This window comes from Lotus japonicus, chromosome 5, assembly GCF_012489685.1.
Source record: "Lotus japonicus ecotype B-129 chromosome 5, LjGifu_v1.2".
Classification (NCBI taxonomy): Eukaryota; Viridiplantae; Streptophyta; class Magnoliopsida; order Fabales; family Fabaceae; genus Lotus; species Lotus japonicus.
In genome coordinates this window covers 5,275,401-5,300,990 of record NC_080045.1, presented here as the reverse complement: position 1 = coordinate 5,300,990, position 25,590 = coordinate 5,275,401, and the positions used below count along the sequence as shown (strand labels likewise).

Sequence of the window (25,590 nt, the reverse complement as noted above, 5' to 3'; positions counted from 1 at the left end):
GACAAATCCTACTAGCACTAAGCCAAGTCGATAGATTAGAGCGTAAAGGTTGCGACTTTGGCGAAAAATGGGTATTTAGGGTAGAAATTGATCCCGGCGGCATTTCGTCGACATTTGACAAAATCTAATCCGCAGAACACGCTCAGGAGCATGCAGGGAAGAAGTTTAGACGCTGAAATCAGCTGATTTGAACAGTTTTTCAAAAACCTCAAAATTTTGAACTCAGAAAGTCGCAAGAGAAATGGACAGAAACGACGATTCGAAGGAGAGTATAGATTACCTACCTCGAGGTCTTCGATTAGTGACGAACGGTGAAGCAAACGGGCAAGAAACGACGAAGATCCGGATCTCTCTCTCTCTCTAGAAACTCGCGGCTTGGAGGGGTGGGGAAAATGGGTTTTGTGAAAAAAATCTAATTTTTCAAGCTATTTATAGGTTTTGGAAAAAACGGAAAAATGATTTTTTTGCGATTCCGATTTTTCCTGCGCGTTCCTCTGCGCATTCTAAGATAGGTTCTGGCGACAGAATTCCAGAACTCAAAATAGAATTCTTGGAATTAAACCAAAAGATCCAAAATCGGCATAAGTCGGTGTAAGTCGGTTTATCCCGAAAAACTACTTTTTGCAGTGATCGTCGGACAAGAAAACTTCCTTCTGAAGAAAGATTAGGAATGATGAGAGAAGTAGGTGAACGCGGGTGGAATCTTCATTTGAGTTTCCGGATAGAAAAAGTCTTCATCGTCTGTCGATCTTAGGTTTTTCGAACTATCAGGGATTCCGTTTCGGCAAACTTCCGAGAATTGGAATTTGACGTTCGTACTTTCCAGGATTTCGCATCGAAATGGTTGTTTAAGGACGGAAAAGAGAAGTTCTAACATTTCTCTGAGGATTTTTGGAATTAGTTTCCATCGTGTCCTAAAGCGTAAATTAACTATTCACTAATACCTTCGACCTAGGATTAAGCGTATGTTAGTCGTGCTATAACTCTTTCGGTTTTTCGATACATTCTTGGACTTTTCCTGAACCTCTTTCCTTCCCAAATTTATCTTAATCAAATAACTCCTTTATTTTATTCACTTATCCAAAACGTTAAAACTTGGGCCTTACAATATATATTCAGATATGTACTCTCTCAGAAACCCTAGCCTCACTCAAGCCTCCACTCTCTGATTCTCTCACTAAACCTCCACCACTCTCAAGCATCAGCCGCCACTCCACTACCTCTCATGCCTCAACCCTAGCCTCCACCACCTCTGTATTTCTCTCACTAAGCCTCCACCTCTCTTACTCAAGCCTCAGCCGCCACTCCATCACCTCTCAAGCCTCAACCCTAGCCTCCAAGTCCAACCATCGTGTATCACAGCAAGTCCACACCTCCATGGCTCCACCTCCTTCTCCTTCTGAGGTGGAGGAAGCGATCCCGATCGTCAACGGAGAGATTTCATCGCAGCAAAAGCGATCTCATCGCGGTTGAGGGGTTTCGTTGTCGGTTGCCATGGTTTCGTTGATGGTGAAGACGTTGTCGGAGGGATTGCATGCAGCACCATAGTGGTGAAGATCTTGATTGATTTTGTATTTTGTATTTCTTTCGTGTCTGAGATATATAGATATGGAATTTTGTACTATCATTTATGTTGATTTATCAAGGAAGTCAGGATTTATGTATATTAGATGTGATTTTATGAATTTTTGCCTGGAACTCCTCATCTCCTCTCTCTTTTTTGTGATTTTTTTCTTGGATCAACAACTGTTGTACCCGACCGATCTAACTGTTTAACCGATGAAACCGAACCCGACAAATCCGATGGTGATGGGCGGACGGCGGCGGGCCCATGGTTTGGTGTAATTTCACCCGACCAAAACCGACGTTTTGGCCCGAATTCGCCCGATGGACACCACTAAGATGAATGGGCAACAATAAATATATTAATTTGATGAGGTTGTATAAACCTCACGGTTGTATAAACCTCACAATGTCAACACTTGAATAGTAATAAGAACCAAATTTTGAAGGAATGCATTACATTGAAATTGAAATAAGATAAACATAACAATGGCAACGACATGAACGCTTATTAGAAGTTGTAGTCTATGATTAATGATAAAAACTTCATAACCGATCTTGTTGTCAATCAAGCATATTTGAGGTATAGAACCTACAAAGGTAAAAAATTTATATAAGAGTAATAATAATTAACCAATAAAAATATAAACTGTGTATAATTTGAAAATGATAAACGAACCTTATAAAAGCGCCAATAAACCTTCAAATTACATGATCAATAAACTGCTTGACATCTTTTTATGTTGTCAAAAATAAAAATAATAACCATATCAGTTTTCATAATAATAACATTTAATTTGAAATTAATTGTAAGATAAATAAGCACTTATGTGTCAAATATTATCGAATACTTTTTGATACACCACGTTGTGTGTGGTGTTAGATACAACTCCTTCGTCATAGATGCAACGACACGGGTAAATATACCACAGTCTCACCGATTAAATAGTTGTAGTTGGCATCAAGGTTTAGGACATCGGGTATTCGGACAAAAGAGTTATAGTGTGGAGTTATAATAGGAATCAACCTTTTAGGCCATCATATTTGGTTCTATTTGTGGGAAATTCGATTTATTTTTAGTAATAGGCTATGTTAATTGGTTTTAAGGCACGGCGTCATTTAATAACATGATGTGGAAGTCAATGAAAATTAGTAATTAAAACATTTTTAGTCATAAATTAGTTCGGAAATGTAAGAAATTTGCAACTAATTGTACATTATTAATGTTGTCAATAATTTGCTATAAATAATGACATTAATTAAATACAACGATAGTTGATTAATCAACATTAAAGAGGTGTTGTATTTTGCTCCGTAATTATCTTATTGATAATAAAAATAATTTGAATAAATATTAAAATAGAAAATGAATTAAAACAATAAAAATGCATGTTTTATGATATATTAATTATTCCATTATATAAACTGATTCAAATATTTTTAAATATTCAAATATTTATTATAAAAGGAAATTAATTCAGTCGTTAATGTTATTGATACTTGACTAACTTTAATTTTTGAAATAATCATTAATTAGGTTAATTCAAAGATTTTTTTAAATTTTTTTTGAATATAGCACTTATTGTATATATATATATATATTTATATATATATATATATAACATTTAATTTCTTTCATTAATTGACTAAAAATTACTGTAATTAAAAACCTTTAAATAGGTGTATTAAAATCATTTTTTAGGAAAGGAATAAAAAATTTATTGAATTTATTAATTGAGTAAAAATTAATGTATTTAAGAATTATTAAATAGGTGTACTAAATAATGTTTTTTCATAAAAGGAAATTAATTTAGCAATTAATGGTTTTGATATTTACCTAACTTTATTTTTTAAAATAATCATTAAATAGGTTAATTCAAAAATCATTCAATAAGTTCACTAATCACTAAAATAAAAAAATGTAAGGGATATAGTATTTGACTAAAATTAATTAACCTGAAATTTAGCATTAATTTTGACTAACGTTAATTTTGCTGATATTTGACTTACTTCAATTGTTGAAATAATCATTAAATAGGTTTAGTCAAAAGGTTTTTTTTAAAAAAAAAAATTGAATATAGCATTTAAATGGAGGAAAATCTTGCAGATTTAAACCATTAAATAATTATATTTTGATACCAAATATACACATTTGAATAAAAAAAAATTAGATTTTAGTCAAATATTAATTTAAATATTAAGATTTGAAAATTTATTAGACACAATCAAATCAAAAGTTTATACTACAAATTTAATAATAGGAAATTGTTGATCTTTGTGCATTAGGAAACCAAATCAGAAAATTAAAACCTTTTTGGACGTGATGTTTGTGAATTTGCTGATAATTTGGTACTCTGAAATCTGGAACATAGTATAACTTTTTTGTGATCTGGGGGAGCTATGTAGACTTGGTACTCATAATTTAAAATTATTTGTAAGTTTGAGTCCATCATCGTCCACCTGATACATTCAACGCATATGATATACCAAAAAATTACCTTTAATATTCCTAGAGGCATTCAATGCACATGATATATCACATGAAACTTTTTATTTCTTAAAATCAATACATTATGAGTGAACATTACAGGGAGATAAAAAATCGATTTGAAAATTATAAACAATGAAAAATCAAAAATCGACTTCCCCTGTGCATATGTAGTTCCAAACAATGATATGGTAATCATCATCTGCAATTGAAAAGCATTCAACTTGTTAAAAAAAAATGGTTAAAATCTTTCATATGATAAAGGGGTGATAAAAGGTCGATTGAAAATTGAACCAAAGAGAACCGTATAAGCTCGGACTTACCAATAAACGAATGACTTTTGCAACAATAGTCCAGTTCTCTTTGGAGACATGGCGAGATCGTCGATTTTGGCAGCCATGAGAACAAAGGTTAATTTAAAAAATATGGGGTCAATGGGAAATATTTGGAATGATGGAGGAGAGGGGCAGCTTAAGAGAGTATTTATAGTTGAGTTGGAATTAGGGTTAATGATGAGAAAATGTGAAAAGAATATTCCATTGACTTTTTATTAGAATTTTTTTTTCATTGCAGTGACTTTTTAGGGATAATTTGAATATCATGACTAAACATAAGATAATTTTTTTTTCCATTCAAGTTAGCTCAAATTCGACAGCATTGATTGGACTCTAATTCATACAAATAAAAGTCAAGCATTAATTAGAATCAATTTTAGTTTATATTTTAAATGAAAAAAGTCAAGCATTAAACACAAAAAGTCAAGCAAAATAAAGGTTGTCAATGATGGGCATCACCACCTAAATCAAAGGAAATGCATTATGACATTATGTATTTCAAATTCAAATCTCACAATTATATTTTAATCATTAAAATTTTATTTCGGAAATAAATCCATTTTTTTAAATAAGAAAAAGCAAAATCCAATATCCTAATGTTTGTATTCTATAGTTGTGACTCTTCAATTTGATTTTTTCAAATAAATGAGTGGAATCAATTGACCTTGCATTAAAATAAATAGGTTTAATTCAAATAAATGTGTTGTCAACAAATGAGTCTCCATACAAAACTCATATAAACATTGGAAGTTTGGAGCCATATAAGCTCGGACTAAGCCACAAACGGTTTACCTTTGCAACAATAGTCCAGTTCTCCTTTGAGGCATAGATGGTGGCAAGATCGTCGATTGCCATTAGAACAAAGTATATTTCAAAGCTAATATTTGATGGGAAGGAATGATGAAGTTGAAGAATACCATGAGGTGGTTTATATAGGAAATTGAGAATTAGGGTTACTGGTAATGCATGTTAAAAAAGGAAAAAAAAAACTACAATTGACAGAATTTGAAATCAGCGTGCTTTGAAAGGAATTTTTTTTTCGCTCAATTTTCGTCATTTAAATTAATTAATATGGACTTTGACCAAAATAAATTAATTAATATGGACCAAAATTTCAGGCTGCACGTTAATTAATCATCAAAATGAGGAATTTTAGGAAAAAAATGAAATACAATTAAAGTGGTGTTAATACAGTAAAATATGAAATTAATTAATATGTTCAATCAAACTTAATTTGAAAGTGACCTTTTAGACCATGAATCTCAAAATTGTTTTATGGTGTTAATGATTGACGTAAATTGACTGACCCGTTATTTTCTCCACAAAATTATCACGCCTGTAATTCTTGACTTCTTTTGTAAGCAAAATAAATACCATTTTAATGCTTGGAATAACACCATTCCAATTTAATATACAATAATGGGCCTCATAAAAAATCTGAAATCAAAATGGGTCTCATAAAAAATCTGAAATCAAAATGGGCTTCCACTATTTTGGTCCAAAACAATAAGAAGGTGACACTTGTCAGACAAAGATGGGGGTTGGGTGAAAGTCATTCTTGGATTGCCAAATCATCTAGGTGGGTCTTACAGCCTTCCTCTTTTCTAAAGCATATAGATGAGATAGATGTTAAATTTTACATGAGTGTGTCATGTAATGAGAGGATCCTAATCGGTGCTAGCAACACTCACTTTAGCACACTTTTTTTAATTTGTTGAAATTCATGTGGTGCCCATTTTCTAGACGACCACCAGCTCTTTTTTTTTTTTTGAACCAAGGAAAAATGGGTGTTACTTGAACTTTTCTTTAAAACCTTATCACTCCTTGTATTTGAAACATCTAGTTTTTAGATAAGGGCCGGTATAGCTAGTAGATAACTGAATTCCCTAAATCTTTAGTTTAGATTTTAATTATAGGTAATGTGTATGGAGAAAGTTTTGTTCAGAAATACTTTTTCACTTAATGTGATTATTGAGTTTCAAGGGAATTAATCTCATAATTGACGGTTGTGAAACCTTTAGAAATAAAAAACAATGAAAAATAGTGCAGCACTTTCTTTTGACATTCTTATTTCAACACTTCATATGAAATCCACTAAATTGAGGTAGGTAGTATTGTTAGCATTTTTCTTTATAACAGGCAGAGTCTACATTTTTAGCAGGTTGGGCCTAGCTTTCGAATAATATCAATACGGCATTTTTCAAGATCCGCACATATAATTCTAATTCTCTTCTTCTCAGGTTAAAGCCCATATTTTCTAGTATATTTTATTGCATTGTTGCAACATACATTTTTCAAGTTCTTCCCACATAAATCTTATGCGCTTCTTCTCAAGTCAAAGTAGACCATTATCCCGGCAATAGTGAGACAAACTAGTATTTGCAGTGAATCCCCCGTTAAATAATTGTGCATTACGATAGGAACGCCCAATTCTTTGGCAAATACCTCTCTTTTTATCATTTCTTCGCATGTACCGGCAGTAGCATTCAAGTAATGCCATTTGATTTCACCAAGCCCATATTTTCTAGTATACTATTTTAGTGCATTGTTCTAAATTTTTAATTTGCAACATTTGTGTTTTAGTCGATTCAATATGTCACTAGATTTAATATCGCCCGAATGTTCCACAATTAAGTGGACACTATATTGATCAACTGAGATAATCAAGAGTGAATTTTATTTTCTCCAACAGACAATTTAGTGGGTTTAAGTCGACATATTTTTAAGACAATTGCGAGTTTGTCTATAGTCTGTCATCAACTTGTTAGTAATACATAAAGACTTCGCTAAGGCCCAATGTTTCGAGTGTGACTCAAACAATACTTATAAATACAAGTTTTATTGTTCATGTACTTAAGCATTGCTCATTTTGCTATCTCGTTCTTATATGACCTTGAGCTTCTTTCTCAATACTGAGCATTGGTATATCTTTAAAGATACCTCTTCCCACCATGTCAATGTTACATTACCATGCAGAAAGAGTCTTTTAGGACCGTGGAACAATATAAAAAATCAAGAGTATTCATTAGCTCAAATTTTGGAAGAACACTTTATGATACTTAATTTTCTCATAAATCTTGACTTTTCCGCATTGTTGTTTAGGGAGAAATCGGAAGGGGGAAAGCCAAAGAGGAGAAAAGACTATATTGCACGTGGGAAAAATACTAAAATTGCACCTTAGTGATTTAATTCTATGCTTATTTTGTTTACGGAGAAATCAGAAAATGAATAAAACAAAGAGGAAAATATGAGAATAAAAGTGTAAGTGACTTATACTCTATTGTATCTATAGATATTTTGATCTTTGTTTTTATTTATATGTCACTCTTACAATTTTAAGAAATATGTTTTACCAATTGTACCCTTAACTCAATGGTGATAGAAATATTGAAGAGTCATAATTAATAAGAGAGATGAAGGGTATGTCAAAAAAAAAAAGATGAAGGGTACATTAGGAAGTTGGGTAATAATTTTGATAGAAACAAAACAAGTACATTAATATTATTTTGTATTGTTAAAAAAAAATTCTTTCGTAATACATGTACGCAAATCTTAAAGTGACAGATATTAATGAATGGGGAAAGTAAATGGGATGGAGTAGTACATTAAAAGCACAAATTTCAGAGTGTTAGACATTAAATAATTATATAAAATCATTATTTTCGAATATCTATTGTCACTTATAGACGGATTTTAATAAAAATGTGGACAAACTCATGAATTAGATGAAAGTCTATTCATGTTCCACTTATTTGGTATCTAACCACATTATTACTGCTTCATCCGTTCCTAAATAACTGACACTTTAAGGTTGTTGCATAAGTATTAAGAAATAACAATTAATGTTCTTGTTTTATTAAAATTACAATCTAACTTTCTATTATACCCTTTAACTTTTCAACTTTTCTACCACCAATAAATGAAGGGTACAATTGGTAAAATATAATTAATGATCTCTTGAACTTTGTAAAGTGACAGATAATGAGAAACAAAATTTAACTAAAAATAGTGTCAGTTATTTAGGAAAGAGGGAGTAGTTGGAAGTCGCATGAGAGATGATCCAAGAAAGAAATGAAAATCAGTCACAGTAAATACACTACCTTTTTATACTTGAGCTCTTTTCTTATCTTTTTCCATTTTCAACAAAGAAGTATGAGAGGATGTAACGTCTACCTCAACGTGGACTTAGGGGTAGCTTACCTACTTGTAAAACTAATTTGCGTCGATGGGTTTCAAAGTCCATTGGGGGATCAAAAGGTTTGGCAAGATAACAACTCTATTTTCACCAAATATATATATATATTAGAAAAATATTTTCACAAGAAAATACTATATTATCTCCAAGTGCAAAGAACTATACCGAGATGTGGACATCTCAAGCAGATGTGAACATCTCAAGCATAATTGACGGAGCTAGCAGCGCATGAGGGGACAGAGATAATGATGATATCAAACTGCATGAAAAAGCCATCATCATTCAAAGTACATAATTGAATAGCTTTTTCTTGCTAACAAAAAAAAAGTAGTTCGAATAGTGCAGGAAATCTTGAAATTCTTCTGACATTAGTTACAATTAAATATTGTTACAAGCTTGTGGAAATAGTCAATATATGTGTCCTTAAAAAGCATAAGAATCTTAGGTCTAGGAATAACTTAGCTTCCACTAACTCTAGGTACATGGTTTACAATTCATAACAAACGCAGCATGAAACACATTCAAAAGTTCTTCAACCCTATTTAGTTTCCTGTCAAAGATGGAAGAGATTTCCTCAGGTACCACAAGCAAGATCAGTATTAGTGACTTAAAACTCATAGCAAAAACTTTTCAGTGATAAAACCTAGGTTGTAACTGTGATCTTCAAGCATCATTGCAGAAAGCTTTCACAGAAAAAAAAAATCTACACGAATTATAGCTTACAAAACGATCAGCAGATTCCCAAATTGAGCCTTATGGATAACAAGGGGAAAAATCAAACCTTGATGAGCATAATCATCCACCAAAACCCAGAGTATTTAAATTCACTTTTTTGGATCCATGACTGATCATTTCTATTTACAAATTTGATGAGGCAATGATCTACAGCAGAAAACTCTTGACAACCCTGCTGCAATCTTACCATTTACCTGCATTAGTGTATGTTTGGTTCAGCGTTCCGTAGGGCATAATCGCGTATTCGAGGCAGAAGCTGCACGCTGTTGCTTCTGTTATACGCATGCTACACACGAAACTGAACCTATTTACCAAACATGCACTTAATTAGTCAGCAGTCCACGAAAGTATTAAAACTAGACATCTAGGCTAATCCAGAAACTTCCTCTTTTGCTAAACATCAACCTTCCAGTTAACGTTATTTATATTGCTTTCATGTGATTTTTGTAGTTGAGCAACTTTGGCATGGTATGCAGCACCTGCTACCACAGAAGTCTTCACCCTCTGACCTTGAGGAAGCTCGCAGGCTTCGCTCATGGAAGCAAACTTTAGCTCAGATGGAGGAATAAAACAGTCCACAGAAAGGCCAGGGACATTGAAGGCGACCTCCTCAATTGTCCATGCTTCTTCCATCCTGGTTTTTGTGTGGCTCATTGCTGTTTCCCCAAACCTGAACAGTGTCACCACGGATCGACCTGAGTGAGCAATCATGATCCCTTCAACAGGCCTGTAGTCATCAAGAAATGAGTTTATGGTGGTCTCCCAATACACCGCATCGCCTCCATTGTTCTGAATTCGGGTCAAGTGTGAGTCTTCCAAGTGAACAAGAAGTCCTGTTTTTTGACTGAAGTACCCAAACAAGACATGCCTTATAATCTCTGCTGGGCCTTCACTCCTTGCTTTCAATGTTGAGGGATCCGCACAAAGCTTGAGGATGAAACAGTCCTCTTCATTTATCTTCTTCTCACCAATGCACCTTGCATTGATAAACATGCTCGCAGTTGTTCTTGGGTCAAGACCCTGCAAATAGAAAGAGTGTGAGCTGTAGACTAGCAAGAGGAACACTTGGTATATGTTTGGTTTCACGTTGCTCCTCCATAGAAGCATTTCTGTTCTACTCTTCTCTAGAGTAGTTTTTCATCATCATAACATGTTTGAGTGAAATTCTTAGAAACACTTCAGACAGACAAAATCACATTGAAGTCAAAGCAAAAAGACCAAGCTCTTGAGTAAGCATGAAAGTGATTTTAGCTCCTCACAAGACATTTATATTTTCCTAAAAAATCACTTTTATAGTAAGCCTATCCAAAAGAATCACATTACTTTCAACTCTTTTTTTTTTCACAATCAATTTTATCAAAAGCAATAAAGCATGCACTTAAAGGTAGAAAAAAAGAGTAGTACAAGTATTGAATGTAGGGGGTAAACTCACTTGAAGGGCACGTCTCAAAGGCCTCACTGGCCCTTTTGCTGCATGTGCACCGAGCCATGGCGTGTGCCTCCACACAAGCTCCCCATTGCAACCCGCATGAACCTTGCTGCCACCAAGAGCAAGCTCCACATACCACATGTCTGGGTTCATCTGCCACAGGACAAACCCACCGGACTCTGCAGCTTTGGAGGAGTTCTTGTTGCGAGTGACCTTGTTCGCAGTCTCAAACTCAGAGGCTATCATCCTCACCTTCCCCATGGCATAAGCATTGTTGATGGAATTTTGAAGCTTTTGCCCTCCAGAAGCAGCAATGTACTGTTGCAGTATGTACTGAGCAGAAGAAGTTTCCTGCAACAACAACACCCAACAAAACCACATTATATCACAACAATAAATCTAATAAAAACAAAGGAACAGAACCCTTTTCAAGATCAAAAGTAACACCAGCCCCTATTACCTCTTCTGCAAATACAGACACAACACACACCATAAACACATTAAATGTTCTAAATATAACCCCATGAGCCCATGACACAAAACCACCAACCAGTCACATGGTTACCATAATCCAGAATATTCCCTAATCTTCCAATTGCATCTTGTCATCACAAATCAAAATCATTCTCTCATATCACCCATTACAAAAACCCATTTATTCCAGGCTAGACATTAGAACTTAGAATTAGCAAATGGGAATATAGAAACATGATATGTATGAACCATAAGCCTATTTGATCTGTAACAATACCACACAAAGAACAGAAAAATCATCACACACCCAAACTAATTTGACCATTTCACTGATCAATGAACATGAATATCATCACAAAAACTTAACTCCAACCCAAAAACAAAACAACACAACAGAACAGAGAGAAAGACTAACAATGGGTATGTCTTTGATGCTGAGATGAGGAAAAGGGTCAGTGGTGCAGACATGAACAGGAGCAAGTGGAGCACCCAACACACCAAGCAACAATCTCAGATCGGACTTTTTGCATGCGGCAGCAGAAGAAGAACCCGAAGACGACGACGAAGAAGAAGAAACAGACGGCGCTCTAGCCAGTGGTCCCTTCATCCACTGCCCCCACCGTCCTTCCCCTCTGCTGGAGCACTGGCCGTCAGTTCCGTCGGGACCCTCCTTCAACGGCGACAACGCCTCCGCCGGCCTGAGACTCCCCGATCTCGTAACGAAAATCTCCGGAGGCGGAGCGTGGTGCTTCCTCCGTCGCCGGAGTAACCCCGACATCGGAGAAGCGCTCCTCGCCGGACTCTTGGCCCGTGACCTCGCCGGCGAGAGACCGCGAACCACCTCCTCCTTGAGCGCCGAGAAGAACCCTTGCTTTCTCTCCATTATTACCACTTTGCCACTCCCTCTACAAATTTTCTGAGCAGAAGAACAGTGAGTGAGGGAAGAAAGGGGGAACACTGGCACTGACAGTTATAAATAAATAAAAACAAAATAAAATAAAATAAACAGATTATTATTTTTTATTTTTTTAAAGAGAAAAGAAAAGAGAGAGAGAAGAGAAGAGAATCAAATGAGGGTGTTTTGTTGCACAGCACAGTGGGTTTATGAGAAAAGAAGGAAACAAATTGTTAGTGAAAAAGAGAAGGGAAAGAAAGGTGTGTGTGAAGCAACTGATTTGGTGTTTCTGCCGCCAGACAGGTAAGTAAACTGTGGTCTACACTGGATTCATTCTCACACCACAATTTGCCCAATACTTAAAGCTTTTCTTTTCTTCTTCTTTATATTTTCTGTCAAGGAATTAGAATTAAATTACTTTGAGTAATCGGGTGTTAACGCTGGTGTAATCGGAGTGGTTAAAAGTGTTTGTGTAAACCTTAATATGAGAAGTTGGATTCTTATACAAGATAAATTTCTCCTACATTTGACTTTTGTTACGTCTGTGTGGAATAAGATTGTCTTAATGGATAATAAATTACTTGTTTGGGTCTTGGGTAGAGTTTTTGCGTTAGAAATTGTGAAATTTATTTAATTGAGGAAAATTTTGGTGCATAAATTGGGAAAATTTTGATTTTGAAAGTTATGGAAATAAAATTAATTGGTGAGTATGGATCTGGAAAGTGAGGAGTGGGATTGGGCATGGGAAGAGGACAGGGAGTAAACAACGTAAAGGAGTGTGGTGATACTTGAAACGGAAAAATCAGACGGCGAATCGTTCTGGGTCATGTGATCTGTGAATTTTTGTGATGTGAGGGAGGGGATGGGGATACTTAATGCATGCTCCCAAGGTGTTGTTAATTTAAGAATATTATTATTTACTAATGTTTTGGTATTTTTAGTACATTAAACTTCAAGACTAATACGTTCAAAAAAAAAAACTTCAAGACTAATAATACAGTGATTAGCTCACTTTATTTCTTAATCATGAAGTTGGAGTCTTAAAGATTCAATCATTACTTGAGAGAATCGAGACTTAGTGTGATCGGTAATTCACCATTAGCGCATCATAATATATGGATTAGTATCACTGTCAGGTGTCAAAGCCCACCAAAATATTTATTTTATCAATATTAATTATATTTTAAATGAACATTCAATTTATTAAAAAAAACAAACATTTAATCACAATATTTTATTTATTTCTTAATCAATATTAACTTTTTACAAAATTAACATATTTATAAACTATGACTAAATGTATTCTCAATCATTTAGATCAATTACATGAGATCATGATCATACTATACGGAAACTTCACATTTACAAATTAGCTCAATTCCACCGTAATTATGAATCAAGTTATGTATAGAATGTAAATAATGAATCTGTGAACCAAATCGATCAAAGTCGACCGTTACCACAGGTTAACCACGGCACTAACCAGACAGTGAGACAGAAAAGCGCCGTTACCAATGCTCATAACTCTCATAACTTAGCAAAAGGTTTTTATAATAGTAGTATTGGCCTCCACTCTCCATCAAGCTAATGACTAATGAGCATCATCATTTGGAATACTTTAATCAGTGCAGATCCATCATGAGAAACATTTTCAAAACATATTCAACCTAAGCATGCGCTTCATAAATTACAACTAAATTAATTCAATTATTTAATTCAGAGCTAGTGATGACAAATAATATACTCGAATTTCATGGAGGCATTTGGTTATATAAATTGAGAGAATGTATTAATGCAGCTCTCTTGGCAACCCATTTTTAGAATTTGAATGGAGTATAACACTTTTTTTTTACCTTTTTCATTCACTTGCATGGTGGGCAGGGGCTCATTCTAAACCAGTCTTATTAAATTTGATCCGGTAATTGACTAGATCAGGTTATTGGGTCAATGAGTTACTGATCTGACTATTGGATCACTGATTGAACCGTTTGACTCGGGATATATTAATATTATTTTTAAAAAATTATAATACAAGTTTTATTTGTTACAATAATAATACAAGTTAATATCATCTAACAATTTCAAATTGTAAATTTAAAACTATTAATAGCTTCAAACAAACTAATATTAACACTGTTGTAAACACACTTGAGTTGATTATTGTAACAAAAAATATTTACTATTTTTTGGCATTTTACAAAATGTCTCTACCCTATCTCACTCTCACTCGTCGCCTATCCATCGCCACCGCTAGCCCTAGCCCAACCTTCATCACCATCACCGTGTCCTACACTATAAGAAAGTTATTATTACCGATAGCCGAAAGTCGTCAACTGTAAAAAACTATCGGTAATATGATTCTTCCGATTAATTATTGACAGTCTAACTTTCGTTGATATACCGATAGTCTCAACCGGCGGTAATTTATCAACGTCAAATTTGTCAATATACCGAAAGTTTAGGCTGTTAGGAACAAGTCGCGTGGTAACTCTTTAGCTTGAAAGGATTTGTCGAGGCGATGAAAGTACCACATCAATGGAAAGAACTACTCGCAATCGAGTATGACCTTCGTGACAAGCGATCTCTCTTCATCTAAGTTTCATTTTCCTATCTATATTCCCAATACCCGATAAATAAATTTTCTTTTAACCAATAATATATTTATTAAATGGTGAAATTTTCTTTTCAACTTACGATTCAAATTTTGAAAGATCTTCATATTAAACGCTTTTATCTCCTTAGAGTCATTTGCTCGCTATTTGGGAGCACCTAAACTGTAGATATCATGCAGAACAATACATGATATACATCGTGTTCACTATGTGAAATGTTGTTTTAGCGTAAAAAAGTAGCATGGGCCCAAACACCGTCGCTAACTTTAGCTCTTTAGCATCAGCTAAACCGACACTAAGCATAACAAAACCCCCAATTTTAATGGGTATTTAATATGCATATGTTTTCATGCAAGAAGTGTTAACAACATTCATTTTAATATTTTCATTTGAACATTCATTGTTTGAAATAAGTGTTGATCATTTCATTTTTTCATCCAATTGGTTTGACATGACGTCCAATACATAAGTACAAGAATGGACATTACTTTTTAGATTGATATGCAAATCTCTTTTAATTAATTAATCAAACTCGATCACAGTTTGAATGAATGGAGAAGACTATAAGACCATGTACAATGGTGTAAACAAGTTTTTCCCATTCAACACCACTTTTTATCTTCCCAACACTCCACATCATCTTCTCTCTCCAATTCAACACACTTTCAACAAATACCCACTCCAATGGTTTTCTCTCTCAACACCCTACCCCACCACTCACCCTACCCCACCACTTTTTATTTCATATTTTTATTTAATTTTATGTTTTTTTTTTTTTATTTACATAAAATTACAATTATTATTTTAAATTAAATTAAATAATAAACACTTAACGAATTAATTTTTTTTAATATAGATAATAATTTATTTTATTTCCTTAACTAAAAAATGGAAGACGATAAACGAAGCACACAATAATTTATTTTATTTTCTTAACTTAAAATGCAAGACAACAAACTAAGCACACAACACACAAATAACGTAATTAGTACGATACAAATCATCTTCCATCACAAAGCATTTGCAAACTTTGTCCATATGTGCTTCACTAGATCTGCTTGCAGTTCGTGATGAACGTTCGAATCACGCAACTCGGATCTAGCACGCACATGATTTGCAAAAGCGGGTAACACCTCGGTCGAGTATGGTTGCGGTGTACTAGATCCACCTTCCCCAGATTGCTCAAAATCGGTCCAACGTTGAGCAAATGTATCTCGTTCATCCTCAACAATCATATTATGTAATATGAAACTCACAGTTGGAGCCTTTCCCTGTTCCACATCATCAAACACTGGTGATCGATCTAGAACGTTTATGTCGTTCAACGTTCCCGGACATCCAAAAAAGGCATGCCAGATCCATAGATCATGAGATGCAACTGCTTCAAGAATAACTGTAGTGGTTCCCTTATCCCCTCTAGTAAATTGACCTTCCCATGCTTTAGGACAATTTTTCCACTCCCAGTGCATGCAGTCAATACTCCCGATCATGCCTGGGAACCCCCTTTGTTCACTAACCTGTAGTATTCTTTGCAGGTCCTCTTGAGTTGGTGCTCTCAGGTACTCGTGCTCATACAATCGTATGATTCCATTACAGAATCTACGTAAACACTCCAGTGCTGTAGTACCTTCTATTTTGACGCTTAGCGGCATCATAAGCGCCAATCCATTTACCCAGTATTTTGTTCATATAATTCCAACGGTTTCGACATGCAATTCCATCACGCGGAGGATCGAATGAGCAATGCTCATTACAATACTCAGCAATATCTCTCCAAAATGTTTCTCCTTTCTGGTTTTTCCCCACAACACTGCTTGTTCCACAGTTAATCCACCCACTAATTAGCACCATATTTTGTGCAGTGTTCCATGCGGGTGCATGCGTTTTTTTGCTCTTAGGAGTGACTTCATTGACTTCATTATCAGCTGACCCGTCACCAAGATTGACTTGTGTTGAAAATTCCGGAAATTCCGGTCCATCAACACTAGGAAAATTTGCACGAACCATTGGCATATAACCACTAGACTGGGGTGTTTGAGATGGATATCTCACAGATCCATAAGATGGATGAAAGTTTGGAACAAATGATGACTGGTTCGAATACTGATTTGGATCTGGATAATAGTTTGGATTTTGAGGATGTTGGTTGGAGAATTGATGTGGGACTTGAAAATAGTTTGGATTTTGAGGACGTTGGTTGGAGAATTGATGTGAGACTTGATAATTGGTGGGATTTTGAGGACGTGGGTAAGAAAATTGATTTGGATCTTCATAGTTGTTGGGATTTTGGTTGGAAATTGGGTAGCTTGAAGAATTCTGGGTGTTGTAATGGTGATTGTTGGGATCCATTTCAAAACAAATGCTAATAGAAGGATAATAAGATGGTGAGAGAGATAATAAAGATGGGGAAAAACTTGGTTTTTTTTTCTGTGTCCAAATCTATCAAACCAAGTCTCTATTTATAGAGAAAAAAAAGTTATGAATTTTGGTAAAAAAAAAAAAAAAAAAAAAAAAATTTCAACAAGATAATTCAGTTTAAAGTTTTTTTAAAAAAAAAATCCGGCTGGCCAATGGGACGCTGCCACGCGTCCCATCCTCACCCACTCGGTCTTCTCTCTCCTCTCCCACTGACACGCCACGCGCGTTGTCGGCGCGTGTCCTGCACGCGCCTAGCGTTCTCCAATCCGGAGCTGCCACGTGGCTCCGGATGCTCCTCTCAACAATGTTGAACGGTTTCAACATTTTCCCAACTTCAACAACATTCAACAGACCAATGCAAGGGCTAAACATGTTTCAACAACATTCAACATCAGTTTCAACAGACCATTGTACATGGTCTAATACTAACCCTTAAGCCGCATTAAGGTCAAGTAACCATCACTCTCGTAGTCTTGTTCACCAACTACTTCGGAATTTTATCGTTTGGTATAGGTAGGTCGCTGAGCTATGTGAAGAAAACTAAACGATGTTGAAACTTCTAACCTTTATATGACCCAATTACTTTATTGGCTTCCAATAACAGTATCTGGTACATTCAAAAATCAAAACATTATTGGATAATTTGATCAAACTCGTATTAATAATGTTACAACTTGCGGCCACGAAGGAGACGAAAATTGAATAATGAGAGCGACCAACAAGCCAAATCTGAAACGACACCAACTTGGTGCAAGGTCAATTCCATTTTTCAGAGAAGATAAACTTTTTTATACGCATAGATAGACATAGATGTTTCAGGCTATGAGAATAGAATATTGATATAGATCTTTTCATTAATGGAAAACTTAATATTATAATATAATATTAATTTAAAAAAAAATTATTAATTAAAGAGGTGAAGGTTCAAATTTTGGTCTATTGTGGTGGTAAGTGGATACATATTTGTAGTCGTAGTTACTTTTTGACTAAGCTAGCTAGTTTGTTTGCAATTTAGCAAAAGGACGTGCACTTCATACCAGCCACTACTACCAAGCTTTTGCTTTTTTCCAAGCACGTTTCCTAATCACGTCGCTCATCACGGGAACTGGTGAGAGGGAACCTCTGTTTTGTATTGTCATGAATCCGGTTTACATGTATGAATTCCCCCTTCCCTTTCTCTTCCTCACCTTCTTCCTCACACTTACTTGCATGGTGATGTAATTAAAGAAATAAGCTCTATTATGTGATCCCCTAGTCCATTTTTCATCAAAAAAAAAAAAAAAAAAATTTATATAGTATACACATGTACACACCAAACTTTCTCTTACATATTATTTTCACCATTTTTTTTTTCCTTAGCACGTCACAATCCTTTACTTTTATTTTTTCTCTCTATATATCATGCTAAGTGTGAGTGAGATTGTGGTGTCAAACTACATCAAAAGTTTGTTTTAGCGTCGGTTGTCACACCGACGCTAAATTTTGCTAATTAGCGTCCGCAAAACCAACAACACAAAGCAAAAAAAAACACGTTAGTTTAGCGTCGACTTAACCGACGTTACATTGTGTCTGCTAATTGAGATATTTACTGTCAGTTTAAATATTCCCTAAATTAATAACTGGTCAACGTAGTGTTTGCTTGTTGGAAATTAGAGCGCCTAAAGGCTAACGTTATGTTCCTCGGCAAACGTAGTATGACCGACGCTAATGCCACATGGACACGACCTATTTCATGGGCAAAGTTCACATCGGCCAAGCCACCACTAATGACCATTGACTTCTTTGCCCAAAATTTTACTATAAGCCTCTCTTCCGCATTTTCCCCAAACACGTACTCTTTCCAATCTTTCACCTTCCTCCGCGTCTCTCCCTGCCTTGCCAAACTCCCCCTACTTCGCCGCCCTTCCCCCTTACCTTCCCTCGACCCTCCTCCCCCCCCCCCCAATCCTCCTCTGTCGCCCATTGCCTCACCTTCCTCCCTCTTTCGTTACCACTATCACCCCCAACATCTCCCTCAGGCCCTCTCATCCTCACCCACCCTCAACCTCCTTCGGCAACTATCACCCTCCATTCGGTAAAGTTACTTATTCTGCCCCGTCTCTCCTCCTCCACCACCTTTACCCTTTCCCTCGGTCTCGGCATCTCCCTTGACCTTTCCCTTTCCCTCAACGACAAGATTTTCCACCCTCATGCATGTTTAATTGCGCGAGGCGTTTTTGACAATTATGATTTTTTAGACGTCCTACCCACTTTTGTTGGATTTACAATAGAGCGGTTCTCCCTATAAAAGGGGCACTGTAAAAGTCTTGTGAAAATATTATTCATTTTTTTAGCATTCTTCTAAATTTACAACAATTTTATTGAAGGAGTCTGGGAGTTTCAAACAGTCTTGCGAATTGGTATGTACGTCTAATATTACTTATTGACAAATTTTTTCTAAAAGAGTTTTTCATATTTGAACTAATTTTTGTATATTATGTACTATGTGATGGTTTGTTAGTCCTTTTGACAAAGTATTCTCTATAAGAGTTCTTAAAATTCTAGGACAGCTTCTGCTATGACTTGTTGTTTAATTAGTATAATTTTAGGCTCAAATTCAAGTGGTGTTCTTTCAAAGAGCCACTATTCATTCACTTTGTTAAAAAAAATTATTCCTCGTCCACTTTTTTTTTGGAAACCTTTGTCCTCTGTAGTGGTTTATTTAGTCATGTTTCTTGTCTTCTATTGGGAAGATTAGGATTTTTCTTTTTCTTTTGGTCCCTCTCTCTTTTTTCACTCCCAATTAAGAAAAATCATTTCTTTAGTTATTACTAATTAGTATGATAAATTCCAAATTAACATTCTAGGTTTCAGGGGCTCACATGCTATTTTTAGGTGCTTTTTGCACCCATGAAACAGTTTAGGGAGTCGGAAACCGTTGCGTTACATAATAACAATTACATCCTTATTACGGCAACTACAACCGTTGCAAAATACCATTTCTTATGCTATTTTAAAATTATACAAAACTTGCAACTGTGAAAAGTTAAAAACCACCACTAAATTATACGTGTCCGAGAGGTTGCTGAAAAATGCAGTTGATCATTGTTTGTGGCAAACGCAACTATGGGGTTTTCAAAACTGCCAATAATTTCTCTACGGAGGCTAAATATTTCTGCTAAACAAAGAAACAAACCGCCGCTATATATATATATATATGTACTGCGCGTTTTTGGTTTTTGTTTTTGTAGTGTTATCATCTTTCCTTGTACCTGGCTAATGGGCTATGGCCTGGTTGATTCGGCAGTCCGACAAAGATATACTCTTCGATATTTCTTCTTTTCGGTATGAAGACCAATATTAGTCCAAATAATGCTAATGGTACACACTTCACATGGAAGCAATCTCAATTGCATGATCAGAAAAAACAAAGTTAATTAAATTATGAGAGAATCTCATAGATTCCTGTAATGGTTAACTTTAGGCCTGGAATTAATGTATTCGAGCTCCTTCAATTTTTTTTTTAGGTCTTTAATTGAATTCTTTTCTTTATCTTGTTTCATGTACGATTTGTATTTATTGCTACTTTCTTATGTCTAAGACCTCACGTAACGTTGATGCCAGACCATTAATATTGTGTGATTCATCCTACCAGCTCAAATGGGTAATGAACAATATATGTAAAAGGATAATATATATATATATATAATGAGAAAGGTAATCTTAATTATGTGAGAAAATAAGAATAAATCACGACCACAAAATTTAATCATGAATGATCTAGATTAAAACATGAAGTCTCGTATCTATATATATATATATGTGTGTGTGTGTGCTTGCTGTGGTACCATGGGCGGACCCACTCATAGGCTAAGTGTGGCTATAGCAACACTAGTTTTTGTGAGAAATATTTTCAAAAGATGAACTTGGAAATGTGAATTTTATCATTGATTATATTAATTAATGTTCGGCATTTAACTGATGTAGTGATTTGGTCTAATGGATAGGCAACACCCTATGCTACCTCAATTCAAGTTTATAGCAAAAAAATGCGTCGGTGGGGTTTGAACTCACGACCCCAGGACCGTCAGTTATGCCACCTGACGCGTGTCAAATAAACCAACATAGCCGTTTGTATACATTTTGAACATTAATAATATATAACGGTTTTCTGACAATTGTTTCTCCAAGTGATGTTTCTCTTCACCAAGGGATATTAAAATATCTATATAAAGAGATATTTTGGCAGAAAACTGGAGAGACATATGTACGAAATTAGACTTTATTTTTGTCAATTTTTCTTCTATTTACTTTCAGTGGCGGATCCAGGACCCCGGGGTCAGGGGGGTCAAATTTTTCAAATGAGTACATCGATAAAAAATATAATTAAAAACAACTGTAATATGTTTATACATAAGAAATTATACAAATCATAGTTGTCCTCTACGCGATTTCATATTCTGAAATCGTTGAACAATAAGCTCAGAGTCAATGTTATTAAATACATCACTCTCAATATAAGTAACTAAACAATCATTCATCCATGTATCTCCAATTCGGTTACGCAGCCTATTCTTCACAATATTCATAGCAGAGAAAGCTCTTTCTACAGTGGCTGTTGCAACAGGCAAAATCAGTGCCAATTTCAAAAGAAGATAAACAAGTGGATACACAACATGTCTTCCTTTTTCAACCAACTTCTCTGAAAGTTGTTGGAGTCCTTCCAAAGAGGCAAATTCATCACTTGTTCGCATATCCATGATGTAACAATCTAGTGCATTATCAAGCATCACTAAATTAAATGGAGTGAACTCATTTGGATAAAAACTTACAAATTCCAACACCTTTGCCTTATCAAAAGCAGAGAACAAATTAGATGGATCCAAAGAAGCCAAACAAAGGAGCAATTGGGTATTAATCTCACTAAAACGGTCATTGAGTTCTTGAAGCTGCATATCTATCACGGTATAAAATAACTCAACACGATAATGATGCTCTGTTGTAATGCTACGCGTTTGACGCCGTGACTGCCCACTAACAAACACACTTTCCATAGGAGGAACACTAATAGATTGCTTATTGCAAAATAAAGTTACTTCCTTCAATAAAGGCTCCCATCCATCATTCCTAAGTGATGCAAACCTAGTCTTTGTGATGTTAACCAAGTTCATAGCATTCATGATGTCTTGATCTTTCCTTTGCAATGATTGTGACAATTCATGTGAAATACCCAATACACGTCTCATCAAATGCAAGAAGAATACAAAATCAAAACCTTGCAACATAATTAAAAGACCAGATGCTTCACCTTTTGCCTGTCGGGGGTATCCGTCTTCTTTCATAATGTGCAGAACATCAATAATAGCAGAATACATCAATATTATCCTAACCAAAGTGACATAATGAGAACTCCAACGAGTATCAGCAGGGCGTGCCAGATTAGTTTCTTGGTTAAGACCTTGCCCACTAGAAATTTCTCCTCTGCTTAATTCTTCTCTAATATGTTCCAATTGTTTTTCATGAAGCATGTCAACTCGCTTGCAAGATCCCCCAACAACATTCATTAACTTGGAGACTAAGTTAAAAAATAAGGAAACTTCACCATGTTCTTGAGCAATAGCAACTAAAGTAAGTTGTAATTGATGAGCAAAGCAATGGACATAATATGCACATGGATTCTCCCTTAAAATTAAACTTTTCAGACCATTAAATTCTCCACTCATGTTGCTAGCACCATCATAACCTTGTCCACGAATACTTGATATACTAAGCCCATGTTTACAAAATAGTTCATCAATTGCTGATTTCAATGATGAAGCAGTGGTATCCTTAACATGAACAATGCCTAAAAAACGCTCAACAATACTTCCAGTTTTATTAACATAACGCAGAGCAATTGCCATTTGTTCTTTAGTTGATATGTCACGAGCTTCATCAACAAGAATAGCAAAGAATTCATTTCCAATATCAGCAATAATAACATTAGTAGTTTCTGATGCAGCAGCATGAGCAATATCTTTTTGGATTGTTGGAGCAATTAATTGATGGTTTTCAGGAGCATTATCCAAAACAACACTTTTTATCAAATCATTGTGCATGGCAAGAAATTTAAGTAGCTCAAGGAAGTTACCTTGTCTGGTAGAACCCTTTGACTCATCATGACCACGAAAAGCTAAGCCTTGCTTTAGTAGCCAACAAACACAATCAATTGTTGCCTTTAAGCGTGTTCTGTAGATGTTGCGTTGTGTGTCAGAATGCCTAGACATGACAGTGTCAATATGTTGATCTTGTTTCATTAAGTCCTGACATTTCTTGAAAGCAATGTTATGAGCACTATTAGGACTTCCAACATGAAGTGTGATCCTTTCTTTGTTGTTCCATTTGTTGAATCCCTTGGTGACAAATGTCTCACCACCACCTTGGTTTCCTTGATCGGGCCTAAAGAGATAGCAACACAAACAATATGCAGCATCTTTTTCAATGCTGTACTCTAACCAACTTCCAAATTCAGTGAACCATGCCGTGGAAAATCTTCTTTTTGAGGTTCCGACTTTCTTTTGTGGAAAGTTGTGATTCTTAGGTTGACATGGTCCTTTTTGCAAATATGCTCTCCGTATCTTATCTTGATCATTAGGATGATATGTTGTAATTCTTGGTCGCAATCCAGGATCCGATGGCAACTCATTTAGATTAACTTCAACATGTGGTGGTTGTTGTTGTGACGAGCTTGATCCACATTGCTCACTTGATGACCTTGCTCTCTTTACTAAAAATTTATCCATGACCTTCACAAGATAGAGTAGACTTAAATTAGTTCGACAGCTTGCAAAGATGGACGGATACTTAACACAAAATTCCTTTCAGTTTTGACAACAAGCATATATTTTAACTACAAAGAGAGTTAAAAAATTCTGAATACTGATTTGTTACATTTTATACTATAGTTAAATCACTTGGATGATTGTATCACACATCTCTTAAGTTAATATCTGAGAAACCAATTGCAAAGAACATCAATGCTGCATTGAAATAATCAAATAATCCCTCTGATACAAAGGAGTTGTGCCAAATAAGTCCATGGGAAGGAAACTAACCTTTAAAACAAAAGGAGCAAGTCTGTAAAACGTGAAGGTTGACAATCAGAAATTAGAGGATAAATTCCACAGCTTGCAAATATATCAAGGGATTTTCAATTTTTGGGTTTTCAATTTTGGGGTTTTCAATTTTGGGGTTTTCCAAACCTAAACCTAACTAAGTACTAACCTTCAACAGCTTGCAAAGATGGACGGTGGCGCCAGTGGTGCCGTGGTGGTGGCCGGTGGTGTCGTGCCGTGGCGGTGCGGCAGCCGGTGGTGGTGGTGCTGTGTGAATGAGTGCGTCTGTGCGTGAGAGTTTGAGAGAGGGTGAGTGCGTGAGCGTGAGAGACTGAGAGAGAGAGAGTGTGTGAGAGAGAGAGAGAAAGGAGTGTGAGTGAGTAGTGGGGTCAGGGTGGCTGGGTGCAATTTTAAAATTTCAGAGGGGTCAAAAAAAATTTATTATAGGGGGGTAGGTAGGAATTTTTTTTTTCAGGGGGGTCAGTTGAACCCCCTCAACACTATGTGGGTCCGCCCCTGTTTACTTTATCCTAAATCATCCTTTACTTCACTAATGCATGAGTGAAGTGTGAGAATCATACTTCTGTAAACTATTATCAAAGATGGGTTTGATGTGTTAGTGCAAATCACATCAAGGTATTCAAAGTATCCTGAAGGGAATTCCCCGGTTTTTTTTTTTAATTTTTTTTTATCTAAGGTTATGAGGAATGATGGATGGGAAGAACTTATATCTAAGGTTATGAAAATTTGCAATAAGCATGACATTGATGTGCCTGATTTGGATGCACTGTATGTGCAAGCGAAGAAACCTAGACTACATGCTATCACATCTAGTGTTTCTAATTTGCATCGTTATAAGCATGATTGTTTATTTAGTGTTTTAGATTTGCAGTTACATGAGCTCAATGCTAGGTTTGTTGAAGAGAATACTGAACTTTTACAATGTGTTTGATGTTTGAGTCACTCATCATCATTTGAAGCTTTTGATGTTCAAAAATTATTGAGGATGGTTGAACTTTATCCAAATAATTTTATAATTGTGCCAGAAGTGGTAGTGCGACATCAGCTTCAGAATTATGTTAGAAATGTTCGATGTGATCCAAAATTTGCAAAGTTAAAAGGACTTTCAGATCTTTGTGCAAAACTTGTGGAAACAAAAAAGTGCAATAGTCTTGTCGGTAGCAACTGCAAGCGTGGAACGTAATTTTTCAACTATGAAATTTGTGAAGAGTCATTTATGTAACAAAATGAGTGATCAATGGTTAAATGATCGTCTTGTAACTTTTATAGAAAGAGATGTTATTGGAACAATTAACAATGATGTTATTTTAGCTCATTTTCAAAAAATGGATAATAGACGATTTTCATTATAA

General features: G+C 35.3%; 2 protein-coding genes and 1 pseudogene across 2 annotated transcripts; 1 reads left to right on the top strand and 2 right to left on the bottom strand.

Moving 5' to 3' along the window:
• Positions 1-8,909: 8,909 nt before the first annotated feature.
• On the bottom strand, positions 8,910-12,438 carry LOC130717868 (uncharacterized). Its single transcript, XM_057568249.1, has 4 exons — positions 11,635-12,438; positions 10,749-11,096; positions 9,722-10,336; positions 8,910-9,620 (listed from the first exon to the last, which is right to left on the bottom strand). Exons 1-4 carry the CDS (start codon positions 12,100-12,102, stop codon positions 9,603-9,605), a joined length of 1,449 nt encoding a protein of 482 aa, XP_057424232.1. The 5' UTR covers positions 12,103-12,438; the 3' UTR covers positions 8,910-9,602.
• Positions 12,439-21,548: 9,110 nt separating this feature from the next.
• Positions 21,549-24,127, bottom strand: LOC130718796 (uncharacterized). Its single transcript, XM_057569423.1, has one exon. It carries the CDS (start codon positions 23,903-23,905, stop codon positions 21,554-21,556), a length of 2,352 nt encoding a protein of 783 aa, XP_057425406.1. The 5' UTR covers positions 23,906-24,127; the 3' UTR covers positions 21,549-21,553.
• Positions 24,128-24,455: 328 nt separating this feature from the next.
• On the top strand, positions 24,456-25,590 carry LOC130718964 (uncharacterized; annotated as a pseudogene).